This window comes from Magallana gigas, chromosome 5, assembly GCF_963853765.1.
Source record: "Magallana gigas chromosome 5, xbMagGiga1.1, whole genome shotgun sequence".
NCBI lineage: Eukaryota > Metazoa > Mollusca > Bivalvia > Ostreida > Ostreidae > Magallana > Magallana gigas.
The window spans coordinates 34,423,880-34,443,980 of NC_088857.1; the positions used below are offsets into that span (position 1 = coordinate 34,423,880).

A 20,101-nucleotide genomic window follows, 5' to 3' on the forward strand; every position below is an offset into this window, starting at 1 on the left:
AAATTTACAAATAGTACAACATCGGGTTGAACATATTTTATTGACATCAATCAGATGGATCGGAAACAAGTTCCAACAAATTACTATAGTTCCTCTCATCATACAACAATAGTAGTCATGCAAACGAATTTTAAATTTAACTAATAATTATATTAAATCGTTCTTTCTTTGTGCTTTTATGAATTCATTTCCCGCCATTTTTCAAAAACATGAAAAATTCTTAATTTTTTCTTCATATTCAACAGTAGGAAAAATAGAACGCCAGTATCACATTTGTCACTGTTCATATTATTTTGCATATCATAGTTAAAACATGCTCTTAGACAATTTATATAAATCTAAATTTATAGTACATATGTTTTAATCTATCTTTAAGCAAATTTCTATAAAACTCTATTTATGTTTCGGGCATCAAAGACTTTCTCCCTCATATTCCCTTTTGCCTTATCTACTTCATTTGTATCTACTAGCCAAGCACTATATATGCTATCAGAAGTTTGCCACGCGAACGTGACTCAAAGGAAAATGAATTTGGTGGCGGTTGTCTGTTCCGCAAAAGTTTGGGTTGCGGTGAGCGGCGACTCAGAGGTGGAGTCTCTGCGGCGTGAAGTGGAGAATCTGAAAAGTGTGGTGGTAAGTCTCCAGGATGTTTGCGGCCTGCATTCTTCAGAGATTAAGTCACTGCAGAAAACGGCAGATGACCAACAAAAGACGATAGAAAAACAACAGGTGCTCATTGAAAAGCTTTTGTCAGAGAATCAAGACCTTAAAAATAAATCTCAGAATTGGAGTTTCAAACGGACTGGTTTAGTAAACCAAAAACGTGAAAACGTCGGGGAACATCACATACCAGTATATGAAAACTCAAGGGTCATACGGGGCTATCAGGAAAGTTCACACGAAGGATTGCTGGTTGAAGACCAAAGAAATAGTAAGATTGTGTAATATTCTATCTCTTCTAGATATTATGCAGACACCGTAACGCAAGTTAATGAGTGCTTAAATTAATGGATTTCAATATTATATATTGCATTTATGTATAACAGCAAATCCATGAAAACAGTACAAAATATCCCAACAATTAAATCTATGTTTATTTTTAAAATGTAATGACACACAGAAACATTTCATGATTATCACATCTTAACTCTCAAATCGATTACTGTGGAATCATTAAAATTTGTGGGGGCCAATTTTCGTGGATTGCTTATATTTTACATGTTCGAGGGGACGTAATTTCGTGTATTTTCGTATACATACAAAAGGATTATGACTTAATAGCCCTAGTTTATTAGTTCGTGGGGGTGTATATTCGTGGATGAGAGGTAGCCATGAATTCCACGAAAATTGAGCCACCACGAATTCTAATGATTCCACAGTACTTGTAGGAATATGAATATATGGGGTTAATATGCGCAGAATCCCAAAGTAGAGGTGAATATAGCAGCGAAATATAGGTGTTGTAGAGTACCCTATCATAAGTCAAATTAATGATGGACCCAAGAACAAGAGGCCCATGGGCCACATGGTTCACCAAAGTTACAATATCCTACTTTGATTCCAATAAAGAAATTACTTTTCTTTTCGTGTATCTAAAACAAACAAGAAGGGAAAGGTGTTGTTTTTGTTCTTACAAAACGTTCAATAAATTATACTGGTAGCCTTTTGTCTACAAATATTTTGCACGTTTTCCCCCGACTCCATTTCATCCTTATTGAGGTCCATCTATGTCGTCCAGGAATACCAGTAAAAATAAGCTTCCAAGTACTCAATAAATTCGTACTTTCTGATATCCAAATGAAATATAAATAACAGGTTTCATTTTTTGGTCAGATTATTTTGTTCTTTATCTTTCTATGTAACTCCCAGTACATTTGTTAGACACCCCTTTACCCCCGTTTCATTTTTTCCTACGTAAAAGGAAAATTTCGTCTTTTTCTGACACTTGCGTTTTTTATGATATAAAGAACACTTATTAATAAAATTCTACGTATAAGCTCTCTTCTACGTACTAGTCTCCGTGTTCGAGAGAAGATTTTTTTATTCAGTTAAACTCTTTTAGCAAGTGGTTCAGGAGGAAGTCGTAAACGAAAGAGTAAACAGGAAGACGGACGGACAGACGGGGATAAAGACAGACGGCAGACGACAGAAATTTTTCAGAAAAGTATACTTATACTTTCGGTTCTTCATATCTGATTAAATTGGTTTCATTGTTTTGCAGAACGGCTTCTATCCCAAACTACCCCAGGGTCGCCTGTTCAAAACGCTGTTGCTTTCTATGCTTACATGTCAATATCAGTGTCTTATACCAACAATCATCATGTCCCAGTCTTTGATACAGTGAAAACTAACAGTGGAGACAGTTTCCACCATAGTACTGGAGTATTTATGGTTCCATCATCAGGTACATGTATACAGTCACAACTGTGATTGATGCATTGTTTAAGCATTCTCCATTCATTTTACACAAAAAGTAACTGCAATATCTTGTTGCGAAAAGAATATACTAGAAAAGGATAATTTTACAATAGTTTCTGTTAAATTATGTTTATTGGTGTGTTGATGTACGAGATTGTGGCAAACTTAGTACTACATATGTAGTATCATCAAACTTTGTATGCTTTTTTGCACTGTAAAGGAATCAATCCCTACTTATTTCCAAAGTTATAGGCGTATCATTACTTGAGATATCCTGTATTTTGTTTTTGAATTAAATGTTTGTATGTCTTCACATGGACAATCCGAGAACACGATGGTAGTCAACATTCTGTTGCCTTGGTGATTAACAATGAAGAGTATGGGGCTGTTTACCAAAAGGTGCATGTCGGGGAGTACGACCAGTGCAGTACAACTGTTGTTCTTTACCTTAACCAAGGGGACGATGTATATCTGAGAACCAGAAACGGAGGCGGAATGCCAGACGGAAACCTGCCTATGACGTGTAACCCATGGGGAAGAACGTCTTTTTCTGGTTGGAAAATCAATTAGGTGCTGATATCTGAAACTACGTGGTCGTGTGTCATCAACAATATTTATATGAATAGAGTAGAATATTCAGAATACTAGCACTCTATATACATACCAAGTAAAAAGTTTATTCATCCTACTTTCTTAGACAATTGTTGTTCGCTAGACGGTTTAAACACTTTTAACGATACATTTGGTTAAACGGATAAAACGGATAGATACAATCAAAGAGTTGTCTGCATATATGGCTTTATTTATTATAACATGTCCTTTAGTTTATTTATCCATAAAAGGATATACATATAAACAATGAAATTCTTTCTGACTTAAATGACAAAAGTCAATATATTTTCACTTTGTCTCGACATTCAATAAATGAATTAATAAGCTTGTTGGTTCGCACGCGGGTAAATATATGAAGGTTGTGATCATTACAGTCAGTATAAAATCATGATATTTTTTATAAAATTATATATTTGCTATTATGTAGGCATCAATTATTAAGGAGCCTGGGTGGTCAACACATTAACCATCAGATGTTCTTTAAACTTTGACATGTGATATTAATGGCGATAAACTTACATTAGTGAAGAAAAATACCAAATATTTTAGCTGTGATATTTGATCATTTTTCTATATTTGTATTCACACTCTTCTTCTTAAGGTAGCAATGGACAGTTTAGAATAAAGTACCCGTCAATATTTTTGTAAAATTGAGAGTTGCTGTACTTGAAGGCTTATGAGTGTTGCTAAAATTCATGAAATGATTTTTAATGATGATCATTAGTTAGAGGGGTGTCCGTTGTTGAAATTGATATGCAATATGTAGGCCCCTTATGTTAGGTACATAAGAATCAGAAGTAAAATGCGAAACCTGCGGCTATGACTGTTGTGCTGACTTTACACAGTGAAATTGCAAGTTACAGACGGGAGGTAAAATAACACGAAAAGTAGGTGGATGGGACATTGTAAACTATACACCGGTAAGTTTCTGACATGTGATAGTGCAACATGCACGCGGTACGGAAGGTCAACCCTCTGCAGGGAGTTAGCTGGGGGAGGTCTAAAAAGCTGAAAAATCATGAAAAATTAGCAAAATATGTTTGGGTCAAAATCTCATAAAAACCAGTATGTAGAGAATTTTACAGGTTTTGAATAATAATTTTCTTCAGAAATTGGTGATTGGCCTTATAAATAGTGAATTAAAGGTATTTGTGCTGAATGGGAACTGAGGAAATTCTAGTTATAGAGTTCCGAAGACACACATCCCTTGGCTACAATGAATTGTATAAAAAAAAAACCTGTCCCCTGCCACCTTAAGAAGATTAAAATAGACTAAAAATGGCCAAGACCATCGAGCTCTTTCAATTTAATCTTATTAAAAATAATCAGTGTCAAGAATATTTAAATTTGTGGTTAATGATCCTATTATACTATAATAATTTTTAGATATCAGTATTGCCCTTTTAATGAACATTAATTAAGTGGATCAATTCAACCAAAATCCACAAAAATTGGTATTCAACGATTAATATTGACACCACCACGACTGTGTAATATGTTTGATAGATCTGTAAGAAGATTTCAATCCTGTGATGCTTTTTGGTGCTGTTTTCTCTCTGAAAATGTATCCAACACTTTCATGAACATTTATGCTTGGTACATGAATAAAAGTATATCTCAATAAAAAAATTGTCAGCTTTGTAATACCTTAAAACAATCATGATATATATTGAGAAAACAACCTACTAATTTGCCTCTTTTATTTTACAAGCAAAGATGTACAAAGATTTTTAAAATAAAAGTATTGAATAGAATGTAAAACATATTTACATGTACATACACAAATGTTATCCAAAAGTATTGAATACGTGTACAACATAATTACATGTACATATACATGTACAAAGGTTATATTAAAGGACATAAGTTATGAAAAGCAAATGAATTAAGCATTATAAAACGTGGGCACCAAATTGCAGAAACAAAAACTAATTTTAATAATAAACTGATCTTATAATAGATAAAAGTTCAAATTGTACAAGACAAGTCAGCTAATATCGCCGTAACTGACAAAATATCTTAAATTACGATATGATACATTGGATGGTTTACTAATTAATCAACATTTCGTACGTTTATATTTTAGAATTTAAAAAAAATGTTAAAAGCACCGCATACAACACATTTGATACGCGAATAACATCAAAAAACAACAAATAACAAACAAACCAGCAAGTATTAAAGGAAGTATTCATTATAAAAATCTACGGTCTATATATCATCTAGGAAATAAATACCGGGTATTTCATCTAGGAGAAAAACAATGCTAGTGTGACAACATACCTAGTAATGTTTGATTCAAAATCGACAGCCAACACTTTGAAAGAAACTTATTTACATGCATCACGCCGCCAGATTGACAAGGATTGTAATGTTTCAACTGTAGAATAGTGATGAGTACTGAACCTATGTTCTATTGTTAATTACTGGACATGTTTCGTTTATTATCGGTTTTACAATTTACCCACAAGGGAATTCCAAAGGCAAAGTAAAGAAGAACGCCCTGACCCCCGCTGAAAACTGTATGCAAAAACGAAAACACTTGTAGGTGGGTAATCTGAGCAAGGAAACCAAAACACCAGGACGCACCAGTCAAAGTGGATAACCGGAAGTAAGCACTGACTCTCTGCTGTTCCCTTGACTTGCGTACATCTTCCTTTTGAAAAATCTTTTTGACTGTAACAAAAAACATAAATGTGTTGATAATGACGCTAATACCAACAGGTAGAGCAAACGTGTAAAGGATCATGTTCGGATCGGCAATGTAACACGTTGAAGTAGAATACCCAAAACTGTTACCACCGCTAGAGTAGAAACTTACAGATATGTTGACACCAATAAAAAACAAACAGAAGAAGAAATTAACCAACAAGAGAGTAGAAACTTTGGATTTTTTTCGAAAGGTGGCAATGTCAGTAAAAGTCTGAAAGATCTTGAAGGAAGAGAGACTCATCCAAAACATCGAAGATAACCAAAAGAAATGAACGAAGACACCTGCGGTTATGCATGCAGATTTGCTTCAAAGGAAAAACTTAGAAATTGTGTATATAATATTTGCAAATGTTATAAAGAAGGACAAAACAACGATGTGAGATCCTGGAGAAACCAACGGATTTGATTTGACAATGTAAGATATGATCGTCAAGACGGACCCTGCTGTAGACAGGGAAAGACAAACCAATGACAGATATTTACTCTCTTCTAAATCTGCAGATGGCTGGGAGGCAGTTACTTGAGCTCGATTGAACCAGTCCAAACAGATGTCATACTGAAGATTACTTGTTGATTTCTTAAAGTACCTAGAAGGAATACAAGTGTTCAGTTCTGGAAGACACAAAGAGTAGTTTTTCAAACTTATCAGAGTATTTTCTGTACTGATCCTGACTCTGGGACAAGTATACCAGTCGGCAACAACCACTGTGGAGAGAGACTTTAAACAGAAAATACGAGTCGAGGCCATATCAATAAAAGCTAAAGAAGATTTTGTTCGATAACTTATTGGATGAACATAATGACGGGTAAAAAGGGACAAATATCTGTCTTCCTCGTACAAAATAAATCTTTGTCCAATTAAAAAACTTGAAAAAGTTATGTTTAAGCCCAAATAGGTATCCTCAAGAACAACTTCTTTCTCTTTTGCAAAAAGATTTAACAAGTATTTAATCATGTCGTTAAGACTGTGAACACGATTCAGAGTTAATTCAATAAGTGCACCGAATTGCTCTGTTCGTTCGTCAAGTACAAATATATTCAGAGAGCATAAATAGTCGCTCAGATTATTCGTAAGCAATTTGTTTTCTAAATGGGTTTGCAAAAGCGATCCAACTGAAAGGAAAGCTGAACTATTGTGTCCACCGATTTTTTCAAAAATCAAATTGATCTCGTAGTTGTTTTCTTCCCATCTGGAAAAAGATGATTGGCAAGATGGTGGTTCAGGTGGGTGATGAGTGTATTCGTATTCCTGCTCACAGGTCAAAGCAAAACAGGTCTTCTACAACATTAAAGAACACGTCATTACTAGATTTGCATTATCACTTTCATTCATAACAAATTTGAAAGATTCTTTAAAAGTGTACGGAACTTGCTGCAATATCAGACGAGTGGTTCTAATGTGAAAATTAAAAATACACCGAACACAAAAATACATACCAACTCTTTATGAAATATTTGTCCATGACCACATTCTACGTCATTGTGAAATTCATCGACGGATCTCTTTTGGTTGAAATTTATTAAAGCCGAGAAGAGTGGAAAATCTTTGGACCCCCCGTAAGCACTGTCTTTTTTATTTTCAATTGGTAATTCTAACAAGTTCATAGAAAAGCAGAGAGCACAGAATATATTTTTAAATGTATTGTAGTTTGTAATGAAAGGTAGGTAATAGTCCTTGCATGCCTGAATAAGGTACGATGAGTTTCCGTCGAGAGATCCTGTTTGGTTGCAAGTAACGCCTGTTGCAGAAATACAGGGAGTCACCAATTCTCGTATTGTGTTTGGTGGATAAAACAAGATATTGCATGGCGAAAGTCTATCAAATATCTTCTGATAGATTGCATCGGGAGTCAAAACCGACGACAAAAGATAAGACCGCGACATGCAAACGATCTTGTCCTGTTTCCAAAACAGTAGGTCGGAAATATTTTCATCATTGCAAAGCGCACACTGAAGATACCGGTATGTCTCGTTGGTCAAAAGAGAGGTCACCGGGGTGAAGAGGGACATGTTTATAGATTGGCTTTTAGATGGGATACATACTTTTCCATCTGGACAGCTATCGACCATCCAGTACGACTGTCCCTGAAAATCGGAATGAATGTTCAAAAAAGGCAATGAACAACTAAGAGAAACCGTTTTGTTTTGTTCCAGTTGTTCGATCGGATCTGAGCTATTTTCCATAAGCAAATGCTTTGAGGGACAACAAGAGGATTTTCTTATACAAGATGCATCGCAGTCGCAAGGCGTACAAGTTCTGGTCATTTCTACATCAAAGACGTAACTTCTTCTTAGACTTTGTCCCTGACACATATCTTGTTCCGGACAAAGAACAAGGTACTGCATCAGCATGGCTCGTGTAGTGTAGTTTGAGATCCATGATGTTAAATTGTGGGCATCAATGATGTCAGCCGACTCTGGTGTTTTCATTGAGGGCCCGCCAAAAAATCCATACCCTGCACAATGTCTCCAATCAAAGAGTATTAAAAGAAATACAGGGATCTACAATTAAAAAAAATATATACCAGTATGACTAAATTAATGGCTGACATTTTTAAAACTCTGAAAATAAATTGTTTGAAAATTAGTTGAAGAATGATGAAATTTTTTTTTGTTTGTTTGTTAAAAATAATGAAAATAATATTTTTTTTTTTATGAATTTAATTCCTACTTGTTAATTGAATTAAAAAGTGTTGCATTCGTTCATGTAACACACTCATGACACGATATTTTGACTTACCATTGTGATTCCTGTAGATAAAATAACTTATCAGGTCTTTTTCTGAACTTATATAGTAAAAGGTTGATATACCCCGGGATGATATGACTTTTAAAAAAAAAAAAGCCGCCGATCAGCATTGTGCTGAAATACGTGACCAAAAAAAGTTAATGTGTTGCAATTTTGGAAGGCTAGATGTGATTATGTTCAAGTATCGATGGAAATTTGAATCGCGATTTTTCAGTTACTCCTTAATATAAACCATTAACAGTTTGACGTGACACCACCCTATCTGTATGGTGACTTAATTGTTTTGTTATGTGTTGATTGGTACTTTAAGGATAATTTACTCTTTTTATGACTTTTTTTCTTCATTTCTTTTTTTGTTAATAGACTAACTTAAGAAATCGTCGCACATGATATATCGGATTATTATTAAGTTCTTTCAAAATTCAAATGTATCATTTATAGCACTGATATTATAATTTTGAATTACAAGTTACAAATGCATTTTAAAAAAACAAAAGAAATATGAATGTACAGCTTATAAATAGATATCGTTTATCTTCTCACCAACTTCAGATTGAGCGTGGTAGATTTTATAATATTCCTAGAAAAGAGGTTTTGTAGACAATGATAACTATCACAGATTGAAGGTGAGTTTTGTTTTATTCTAATTTGTCCAATTTACCGAAAAAAAATAAGAGTGAAGTGTGTAAACGAAAACGTTATTATGAAAATCAATCTGCCTTTAAACTTGTTCAATTATAGTCAACAAAAAAATGTTGTGAATTTGGGCAAATACATGATTGTACATGTATCTTTTAAAATGCTCAAAATAAGATATAAATATGGGAATTTGACGTTTTATGTTTTTTACATAATAGAAACAAAATATAGTCAAAAATAACATTCATCGCCGCCACTTTGGATTTATTTCAAACTGTCAATCAGCTTGAATTTTGCCTAAAACTCATCGGTAAAATTATTTTACTGTCCTCTTTTGTCTTCCTATCGGTCCCTCAACATCTAAGTTTACAACCGATTCAACAAACCAGTGCGTTACACCTGTCATTATAAAGGGGACGATAAGTTACTATATAGCATTGAATCATGATTTTTTGAAGTATACAGTCTCATAACTGCAGCGGTGTGTGCATACAAATTGAGTAACGCGCGTCAGCGCGTTATGAAAATTTGTATGCAAGGATCGCTGCAGTTATGAGACTGTATACTTCAAAAAATCACAAGACAAGAATTATTGCATATTAGTTAAAATTATCCATGGAAAACATTCTAAATATTGTTAAATAATGTATAGTGTTTCATGCTAAATATGTAAATGTTAAAGAATCTAAATGGTTAAAAAACCTAAAACAATTTTAGATGACAGTTGGTATAGTAATATTTGGATGAATAACCAAGAAGTTAATAATGAATGGCTAATTAAAAGCTTAAAACAAAAGCTAACAGATCATTTCAACAAAACTGGGAATCAATATGCAATAATTCTTCAAAAGGTGTTACATATATCAGTTGTTTACTAATGTAGACTTTAGATGCCAATCGTATGATAATTGTAATTTAAAGCAATATGAGCTGTATTTTTTAGAATGTTATTTTGCTGCAAAAACTTGCTAGTATGATAAGTCTGCCTGTAACTTAAACTTTTATGATAAATGACATTTGAAAAAATCATTAATTTTTGTCAGGAGAAAGGTTTTTCTTATAAGGAATATATAGCAGATCAATTTTTGTACATGACGACAATAATTCAATTTTGCTCCAATTAAGGCTTCTTAATGGCTTTTCCCACAAAAACAGAGCTAACATAAATTTTAAAACCATGATATTTTTTGTCATTTTAGTAAAAATAACATTTTCTTTAAAAAATTTTTCATCAACATAAAAATTGCAGCTCATATTGCTTTAAGTAAATATATGAAAAAGCTTTACGCTAGATTTCGAACTTCACACCAAAAATTACCTATTGAAACTGGTAGATGGAATGACATACACATGTAGACAGAAGTAAGAGGTTATAATGTAATTTATGTTAAAGAGACATTGGAGATGAATTTCACTATATTTTGTGTTGCACTGTGTTGAAAAACGAAAGAAAAAACCATATACCAAAATTTTATCTTTTTAGACCAAATATTGTCAAATTTAACGATTTTTTTCCCTCAAACATTGTGAACTTATGAAGCAAGTTATGTAATTTATCAGTATATATTGTTAACTGCATGGTTTGGTATACTATAGAATACAGTAGATCGGTGGTTAGTAATTTTCCGATCGATGCAATTAAGTTACACAGACTTCCACATACATGTGATATATTTGAAAAAGTAAAATCATAGGAACTACAATCAATAGTCAAAAGAGGGTTATTTTTCTGATGAGAAGTGAGGTATCATAATCTAATTTAAAAAATATTTTATTTGGCAAATAAGTACATAGTAGGATTTGACATCAGTCTTTATATATGCAAGTCATCTCCCAAAAGATCAAAGTTACAACTGAATTTTCAATTACATTTAAATGATATGATTGTGTTGTAAATCGCGGCACTACATCTAACATAGCAAATAACATAATAAATTCAAGAAAATAACAACAAGCGGTCATTTTTAATGACCAACTCCGTTTTCTGAAATCAATGTTGTAAAGCAATTGAATAAAAATAAATAAACTGAAATAAGAATTATTCTTTACTAATGGTATCTAGAAAACTTTGCAAACCATAAAAGATAAATTACACACATTGATAGAGTGGTAATAAATATATTCTATGAGCGTTAATTACTTATTTAATTAATTTAATTAATAATCAGCATAACAAGTCCTTAGAATTCGGAATTTGAACCGGAATAAAATTGAATTTTGTCATCGCCAAGACCATGAGCATACAGGTTTAGAAAAAAATAGGTTCGGATTTACTTTTCACGGTTTTAAAGAAGTGCAAAATTTAAGCAATGGATCTTGCTGTCCAAAGTATCCATAAGTATATAAAGAAAAAAAAACTTTTATAAAAGACATGACTGCTAGGAATATACTGTGGTTTCATTAATTTTCAAGGGCATCAATTTTCGTGGATAAAGTGAAAATCACAGTTTCAAGGATACGTAAATTCGTGGCCAATGACCCTTTCAATACAAAATGTTAATAAAAATTGCACTTCAATGAACATTTAATTTCGTGCATCAACTAATCGACGAAATCCACTAAAATTGGTATTCAACGAATATTGATGAAACCACAGTAGCTTGGACAGTGCACCAGCGGTGTTTTTTGATTCATGTTCAATTAACCTTTGGAAACTCGTGGGATTGGGGTTGGGGGTGTTAGATTCATATTATAGAACTACTTTGTGTTTTACATTTAAAACAAATAATAAAACGTACATTAAATCATGAATCAATCCCTGCATACCGTAGCTGCAGGTCTGGAGCTCCCGGTCTGAAAAAATTGGGATGGACGACCTGGGAGATACAGTGCCATCCATTTAAAAAAAATGTATATTTATTGCGCACAAAAACGTAGGCTAGTTTTGGACTGAATAACATTAATCATACGAAATTCTGTAAAACAATTTGAACTATTCGATTCTTTATGCAATTTCGGGAGCTACAGACTTGTAGCTATGTATCCCGCATTCTTTCTCGAAAATGCTATTTGCTGTGGCGTAGCCACTTACTTCAAAAGTGTTTGGACCACATTGTAGTTTCAAAAGTTGTTTTTTAACTAATGAAAGTCTGGCGGAAAAGTAGAAAATGTCCCACATACGCACAAATATTTACTATTTTAAGCTATATAAAAAAAATATCCTGAGAGGGGGGGGGGCAGGGTATAGGCACTGAGCATCTTCAATGGTCTCCACCTAGTAAAAAAAGTAAAATGGAAAAAATCTTTTGGAGATAGAAAGAGTGGTGGAATGGGCCTGGTATGGGCAATACTTTAATCAATTATCTCCTTTTCCATTGTTAATCCTCTCTGATAAAAATGTGGGTTCACAGGTTAAAATAAAGTCTAGTATAAATATAAACAATACTATTCCATGTCGAAAAGCCTTTAATAACCTAGTCAGATTTTAATTTAACTTATTAGTTTGGATGGTGGTCGCTTGATGTCATAGACCTGTGTCAAGCTTTTAAAATTTATTCATTAATATGCCTTGTCATAAACACTAAGAGCTACTGGCGAAAATTAACACTTTCATTCAATTTTCTTTTTTCAACATAATGCCATATTTATTATTCAAAACAGATGAACATGCTACATTATTGAGATAAAAGCTCTTTTTGCGAAAAAAAAATGACCAGGAGGCGGATGGACGTGCTTTTGACAAGTCATAGTTGCAGGTCTGTAGCTCCTGGTCTGAAAAATTAGGATGGACTTCCTGGGGCCTACGGTTGTTTTACAAGTTACTTCGAAAAGGTGCAATAATTTACTAGTATATCACTATTTGTTTTGAAAAAAAAAAAATTAAAAGTTATGTCTCTAAATCCACCCAACCCCAGCCAAAAATTCTAGCTAATGCGTGCAATTCACTGGTATATTTTAAAATTTACAACGAGTCGCTAAATTTTTATTATTTCTTATTTCGGAGTTACCGTTCGTTGTATTTCTTCATACACTCCTTCTAACTAGCTGAATGTGTAGTATATAATAATTCCAATATGGTTTCAATTTAAATCGTTTTACCAAACAAATATCACTAGGGTAGAGTTGCAATTGAAACTATAAATATATAGATGGTTGCTCAATACCTGTAAGTTGTTCCAGAATAGGGAACCTAAAATAAAAGAGAACGTTACTATTGTAATTCATCTATTCTAAAAAGACAAAATATTGATTATAAATGAAAACCGTGTAACAAGACTTATGTGGGTTGCTGTGGAAATTAATTCTGTAACACAGAGCTAATACTGATCTTTTACAACAACCCCCCTCCTCCCCAACATCCCTACATTGTAGATCTGCGCATGATCGAGCTAAATAACTAAATAAACTACGAAATATAAGCAATGTTTGGGCCAGGGGAATAGAAAACGTGATGGACTAAAAAGGCGATGCTTGCTTCTTTGCGCTTTAGACCCGAGTCTAAATATCGCTTGTACAAGCGAATTGTCTATTTATTAACATAAATAGCTACATGTATTCGACCGCGTTAAAATGTGTTTTGTATATCGAGCTACTAGCAATTGCAACAATTTTTCGGTGTTTATAGCATTATGACGAAGCAAAAGAGATGGCCTTACAATGCATTTGAACGCCAGATTGCTCGAGGCCATAACGGAGCATCAACCGAATAAAGCTTTGATTATTAGGTCGATGCTTTGGGCGACTGCAAAATATAGACTTCCGACAAAGAACTGATAACCTTCTATGAAAACTGAAAGGTTATCAAATGAAATAATGAATAAGCACGATTTTTCACGTGACAACAAAGCAGTATTGTAGAGCACATAACATATGAAAGGGTTTGGTTTAAAAAAAAACAATCCCTACTAAAAAGCGGAAAAAAAAGATTTTGTTCTCGATTATGTTTATGACGAGGAAATGCTTGTCGTCAATTAAAATTCTTCAACAAAAAAAAAAAAACAACAACAACAACCCCCCCCCCCCCCACACAAAAAAAATCGAAAAAAAAAAAAACTACCATGAAAGAGGAAATAAATTATTTCAATGTAACATTACAATAAATTTCACACGCGTTAAATATATTCTTTAATTGTGACATGTAAATCATTTCTAACATTATTCCTTGTGAAGAAGATTTATATAGGAACTGCATGCCTGTTGTCAAATCACTTTTTATATCTATTTTGATGCACTATAAAATGCTGTTTGAAAAAAGGACAATCTTGTTTAAAAATGCGGACGGAACAACAATACCATTTATTGTATTATTTAATTCAATTTTCACCCGAGAAGTTATACCACTTATTCTAACAAATCACCTTCATTATGACATTTTTTATTGGTATTTCTTTCAAATATTTTGTATTGAATTTTACTTGATTTTGAAAATTTATGTTTTTTTTGTCAAAGTCAGCTGGCGCTTTATGATAAAATATTCTACAATCGCTTACTTTCAGCATTAAACCTTGGTCGGCCATGTACGGCGGTGTGGCAATGCACTTTGAAAAAATGACGCACTTTGAAAAATTGTTTCAAAGTGCATTAGATTTAGAACTTGACCAACGCACTTTGAAAATTTTTTTCAAAACGCGTTATGAAGGTACATCAACATTTTTTAGTATCGAGACAATTTATGCACTTTGAAAAAATGCGTTTAAATCACAAATTCTGAAATGGAATTTCTAATTTGTTGATAGAATGATGACTCATTAACACTAGAGAATCTTACTTACCGTCTTTTTGAAAGGGGATGAGGACTGGGGTGGGGGTTAACCAAAGATACAGGTCAATTACCAGTACATGATTTATTTGATTACAGGAAGAACGTCTCCTATCACTCATTTTACCTTCCAAAACATATGATATTCAGCAACTTGGTGTAAAACGTATAAGACTGGAAAAAGAAAAACGCTTTGTTTAAAATTAAGTAGAGTGATATAACTAGCTGGCTAAGCAATGATTACTCCAATGGTACATGTATTTTAAAGAATCTATAAGTGTTTCAACATAAACCCTCTTTTCAAATTCCAAATAAATAAATCACTTCATTATAAAAAGAATTACACTGAAAAACATTAAATTATTAGAAACATTAAAACAAGCATTCTTCTTAAATTTACAGGTAAAAAAGTTAATGGGCGTGAAGTTGGCCAGTCCATAATAAGAAACTGAAGTGAAAGGAAGGAAATCAATGGTGAAATTGAGGTTAATATAGGTACTGGTGTAAATTACGATATTTCTCTCTCTCTTCCCCCCCCCCCCACGGATCAGGATTTTAAGGTACTTTTTATTACTTTAGTACAGGTTTTTTTTAACTATTATAATTCTTTTTTCGTTTCCTCCAATTTCTCCGATTTTTCTCTCGGAGAAAACGCACCCTTATTTATTCATACGTTTTCTTCAGGATACGATTACTCCTGATACCTCTTTGCACTCCATCTAGTGATAATTCAGTGCATGACTTTTGGTTTTGCATCGGTGATCATATGATTCGCATCAGTATCTGTTGATTTCGCAAAAGAGGCTGTAGGTTTTGTTTTAAGCTGGTCTGTTTTGTATTTTAGCTTGTTTTATTATAAAATAAGTTGTTCGTTTTGCGTTAACGTCTTTTTTTTTTTACCCTTTCCGTCGCCCATAGTCGATCTCATTATCTATTTGTCTAACAGGGACTGGGCAGCTTATAAAAGTCAGACATCAGAAACGCTAATTCATTCACAAAAGTCTTGACACATTTTTCAAACCCTGTGTTAATAGATAAATCAAATTTAAATATTCCTTTAATCTAAGTACATTGTGCGGAAGTGACAATTTAATCTACTTAAAGATCTAAATCTTACCTCCAGCGATATACATTAATCATGTCTGTTGAATACATTTCCTTCTGAAATTCAATATGAAATTCAAACCCATTCTCAGTTCAATGTGAATTGATTATTGACCAGAATATAATGGTTAAGGTGGAATAACACCCCGGAAAAAGTCACTCAAATTAACCGGAATATTTTTCAATGAAAGATAAAATGATAAATAAACTGTATAAATGTCAAATAAGCAAAAAAATTGCAGTTTGGGGATACAAACTGAATATCTAAATAATTATTCCAGTAAGTAACAACAAAAGCTCCTCCGAGATTCAAACTCGGGATGTACTGATCACAAGTCCGACACTTTATCCACTCGCCTATGGAGTAAGTTACATACATCAATCCATAAAATCCTTTTAATAAAAGGAAATGTCGTTTCGATCAGCGGACAGCCATTTTGTAATGATGTGTTATTCCACCTTGAAATAAAAAAAAATAAAAAAAGAAGTTAAGCTACATGTATGACCCTTAAACTTAGAATGCCCGGAGTTCCCAGTACATAATCGATAACAATGCCTCCTTTGGCATCGCAATACGTAAGATCATTACATCTTAGACATTATCTGCATGCCTGCCACTTCACATCATTTTCATTTTACAATAGTTTTTAATTTTAATTTTAAATTTTCCATTTTTTCTGAATTAAATGAGAAATAATAGATAGTTGTTTATAGTCTAAAAATAAATTTGTACAAAATAGATTCATTTTTAAAATGTGTTTTGACCGATACATCTCGGTCCTAGTCATTTTCTCTCGCGTTGTTGTTATTTGTTTTTGTTTAATGTTTTGTTGGTATTGTCCTTTTCATGACTTGTCTTGCATTACAATTGCGCATCTTTTGGGACATTAGCGTCATTCTAACACTCTTTTACCAATGCGTGTCGTATTCACAAAGAAAGAGTCTCTCCGACCGGACACTCAGTCAGCGAAATGTCACTATGAGTGTCAATTTCTTTCCTAATGAAGATAACGTGAATCATTAAAGTTCTACGTGAAAAACCCTTTGTCGTACTACATCTAAGTAAATTACTTACACTTAGTTATCACCTTTTTCAGACAAAATATATCAAATGACATATCGCATATACTAGTAGGCTTAGTCACTCCAAAGTATCGTGTTTCGAAGAAAAAAGAAGCTTCCCCATTGATTGTCTAGTATGATTTTATTAAAAGCTTAGTCTACAGTTAGATTATCATTTCAAAAGGTATCCCTACATTAAAAACATTTCATTTAAATGATACTGTAACCAAAACAAAACACATCCAGTATTTCAAACCACTTCTATAACATGTGCATTGTGAATCGATGCTTGCTGTAACAGTTTCGCTGGTAGTATTTGAGAAAATACTTAAACAATATTGTTACTTTCAATATTTTTCAAAAAGAAACGTTGAAATTATTCTTTTTCTGATTTGGTCAGACCTTAAACAGATTTTCTTTTATAGAAAACACGCTGAAACGTTTGGTAATTGCAATTACATGTACTAGTTAAAATTACTAGTTAAAATTACTGGATAAAGTACTGTTTCAATACTCAATCGTTTCTGATTGCCAAAAAAAATTTGAAAAATAAGCAAGATGTGAATAGTATTGTGCTAATATCAAACATCTTAACAAAATAGGATGATATTCGATAGGATTTGTGCCTCTTGTTTTTACAAATTTTAAAATATTTTCATTTCATACTGATACTTATACAAAACATAAAAAGCTAAATTTGTAAATTACAGAAAATTTACAAATTGTACAACATTGGGTTGAACATATTTTATTGACATTAATCAGATGGATCGGAAACAAGTTCTAACAACTTAGAACTATAGTTCCTCTCAGCATACAGCAATAGTATGCATGTAAACGAATTTTAAATTTAACTAAGTATATAAAATCGTTCTTTCCTTGTGCTTTTATGAATTCATTTCCCGCCATTTTTCAAAAACATGGAAAATTCTTCATTTTTTTCCTCATATTCAACAGTAGGAAAAATAGAACGCAGCCAGTAACACATATGTCACTGTTCATATATTATTTTGCACATCATAGTAAAAACATGCTCTTAGACAATTTATATAAATCTAAATAAATAGTACATATGTTTTAATCTATCTTTAAGCAAATTTCAATAAAACTCTATTTATGTTTCGGGCATCAAAGACTTTCTCCCTCATATTCCCTTTTGCCTTATCTACTACATTTGTATCTACTAGCCAAGCACTATATATGCTATCAGAAGTTCTGGGCCACGCGAACGTGACTCAAAGGAAAATGAATTTGGTGGCGGTTGTCTGTTCCGCAATAGTTTTGGTTGTGGTGAGCGGCGACCCAGAGGTGGAGACTCTGCGGCGTGAAGTGGAGAATCTGAAAAGTGTGGTGGTAAGTCTCCAGGATGTTTGCCGCCTTCATTCTTCAGAGATTAAGTCACTGCAGAAAACGGCAGAAGACCAACAAAAGACAATAGAAAAACAACAGGTGCTCATTGAAAAGCTTTTGTCAGAGAATCAAGATCTTAAAAATAAATCTCGGAATTGGAGTTTCAAACGGACTGGTTTAGTAAACCAAAAAAGTGAAAACGTCGGGGAACATCACATGCCGGTATATGAAAACTCAAGGGTCATACGGGGCTATCAGGAAAGTTCACACGAAGGATTGCTGGCTGAAGACCAAAGAAATAGTAAGATTGTGTAAGATTCTATCTCTTCTAGATATTATGCAGACACCGTCATGCATGTTCATGAGTGCTTAAATTAATGGATTTCAATTCTATATATTGCATTTATGTATAACAGCAAATTCATGAAAACAGTACAAAATATACCAACAATTAAATCTATGTTTATTTTTAAAATGTAATGACACACAGAAACATTTCATGATTATCACATCTTATCTCTCAAATCGATTATTTGTAGGAATATGAATATATGGGGTTATTATGCATAGAATCCCAAAGTAGAGGCGAATATTGCAGCGAAATATCAGTGTTGTAGAGTAACCTATCATAAGTCAAATTAATGATGGACCCAAGAACAAGAGGCCCATGGGCCACATAGTTCACCTAAGTTACAATATCCTACTTTGATTCAAATAAAAAAATTACTTTTCTTATCGTATATCTAAAACAAACAAGAAGGAGAAGGTGTTTGTTTTTGTTCTTACAAAACTTTCATTATATATTAGCCTATTGTCTACAAATATTTTGCACGTTTTCCCCCGACTCCATTTGATTCTTATTGAGCTCCGTCTCTGTCGTTCAGGAATACCAGCTTCAAAGTACTGAATAAATTCGTACTTACTGACATCCAAAAATGAAATATTTATCTCAGGCTTCATTTTTTGTTAGATTATTTTTTCTTTATCTTTCTATGTAACTCTCCGTAAATTTATCAGACCCCCATACCCCGTTGTACTTTTTCCTACGTAAAAGGAAAATTTCGTCTTTTTCTGACATTTACATTTTTGATGGTATAAAGAAAACTTATTAATAAACTTCTACATATAAGCTTTCTTCTACGTTCTAGTCTCCGTGTTCGAATATTTTTTTATTCAGTGAAACTCTTAAAGCAAGTGGTTCAGGAGAAAGTCGTAAACGAAAAAGTAAACATACAGATGGACGGACAGATAGGGATAAAGACAGACGGTCGACGATAGAAACCTTTCAGAAAATTATACTTCAACTTTCGGTTCTTGATATCTAATTAAATTGGTTTCTTTGTTTTGCAGAACGGCTTTTATCCCAAACTACCCCAGGGTCGCCTGTTCAAAACGCTGTTGCTTTCTATGCTTACATGTCAACATCAGTGGCATATACCAACAATCATCATGTCCTAGTCTTTGATACTGTGAAAACTAACATTGGAAACAGTTTCCACCATAGTACTGGAGTATTTATGGTTCCATCATCAGGTACATGTACACACAACTGTGATTGATGCATTGTTTAAGCATCCTCCATACATTTTACACAAAAAGTAACCGTAATACAGTACAGGCAACGCAGATCCCGTATTGGCCCGCGTTACAGTCACGGTATTTTTATCGTTCCCGCGATACACCATCGCGGTTTTTGACCGCAGTATGGTCTGCGACCGTGATGACACCGCGACGGTGTGATTTCCCGTTATTTCTGC

At 33.3% G+C, this 20,101-nt stretch overlaps 1 protein-coding gene across 2 annotated transcripts in view; it reads left to right on the plus strand.

The window, feature by feature from the left end:
• The first annotated feature begins 498 nt into the window (after positions 1 to 498).
• The window catches only part of LOC117682122 (uncharacterized), a 28,441-nt gene continuing 8,838 nt past the window's right edge, over positions 499 to 20,101 (plus strand). The window contains exons 1-2 of one of the 2 annotated variants that reach the window (XM_066085791.1): positions 499 to 931; positions 2,222 to 2,404. In XM_066085791.1, the coding sequence (XP_065941863.1) occupies positions 526 to 931; positions 2,222 to 2,404 (589 nt within the window). In that variant the 5' untranslated portion in view covers positions 499 to 525. Of the gene's footprint in view, positions 932 to 2,221; positions 2,405 to 18,223; positions 18,646 to 19,694; positions 19,878 to 20,101 lie in introns of those variants that run through there. The other variant, XM_034449098.2, reaches the window with a different exon arrangement.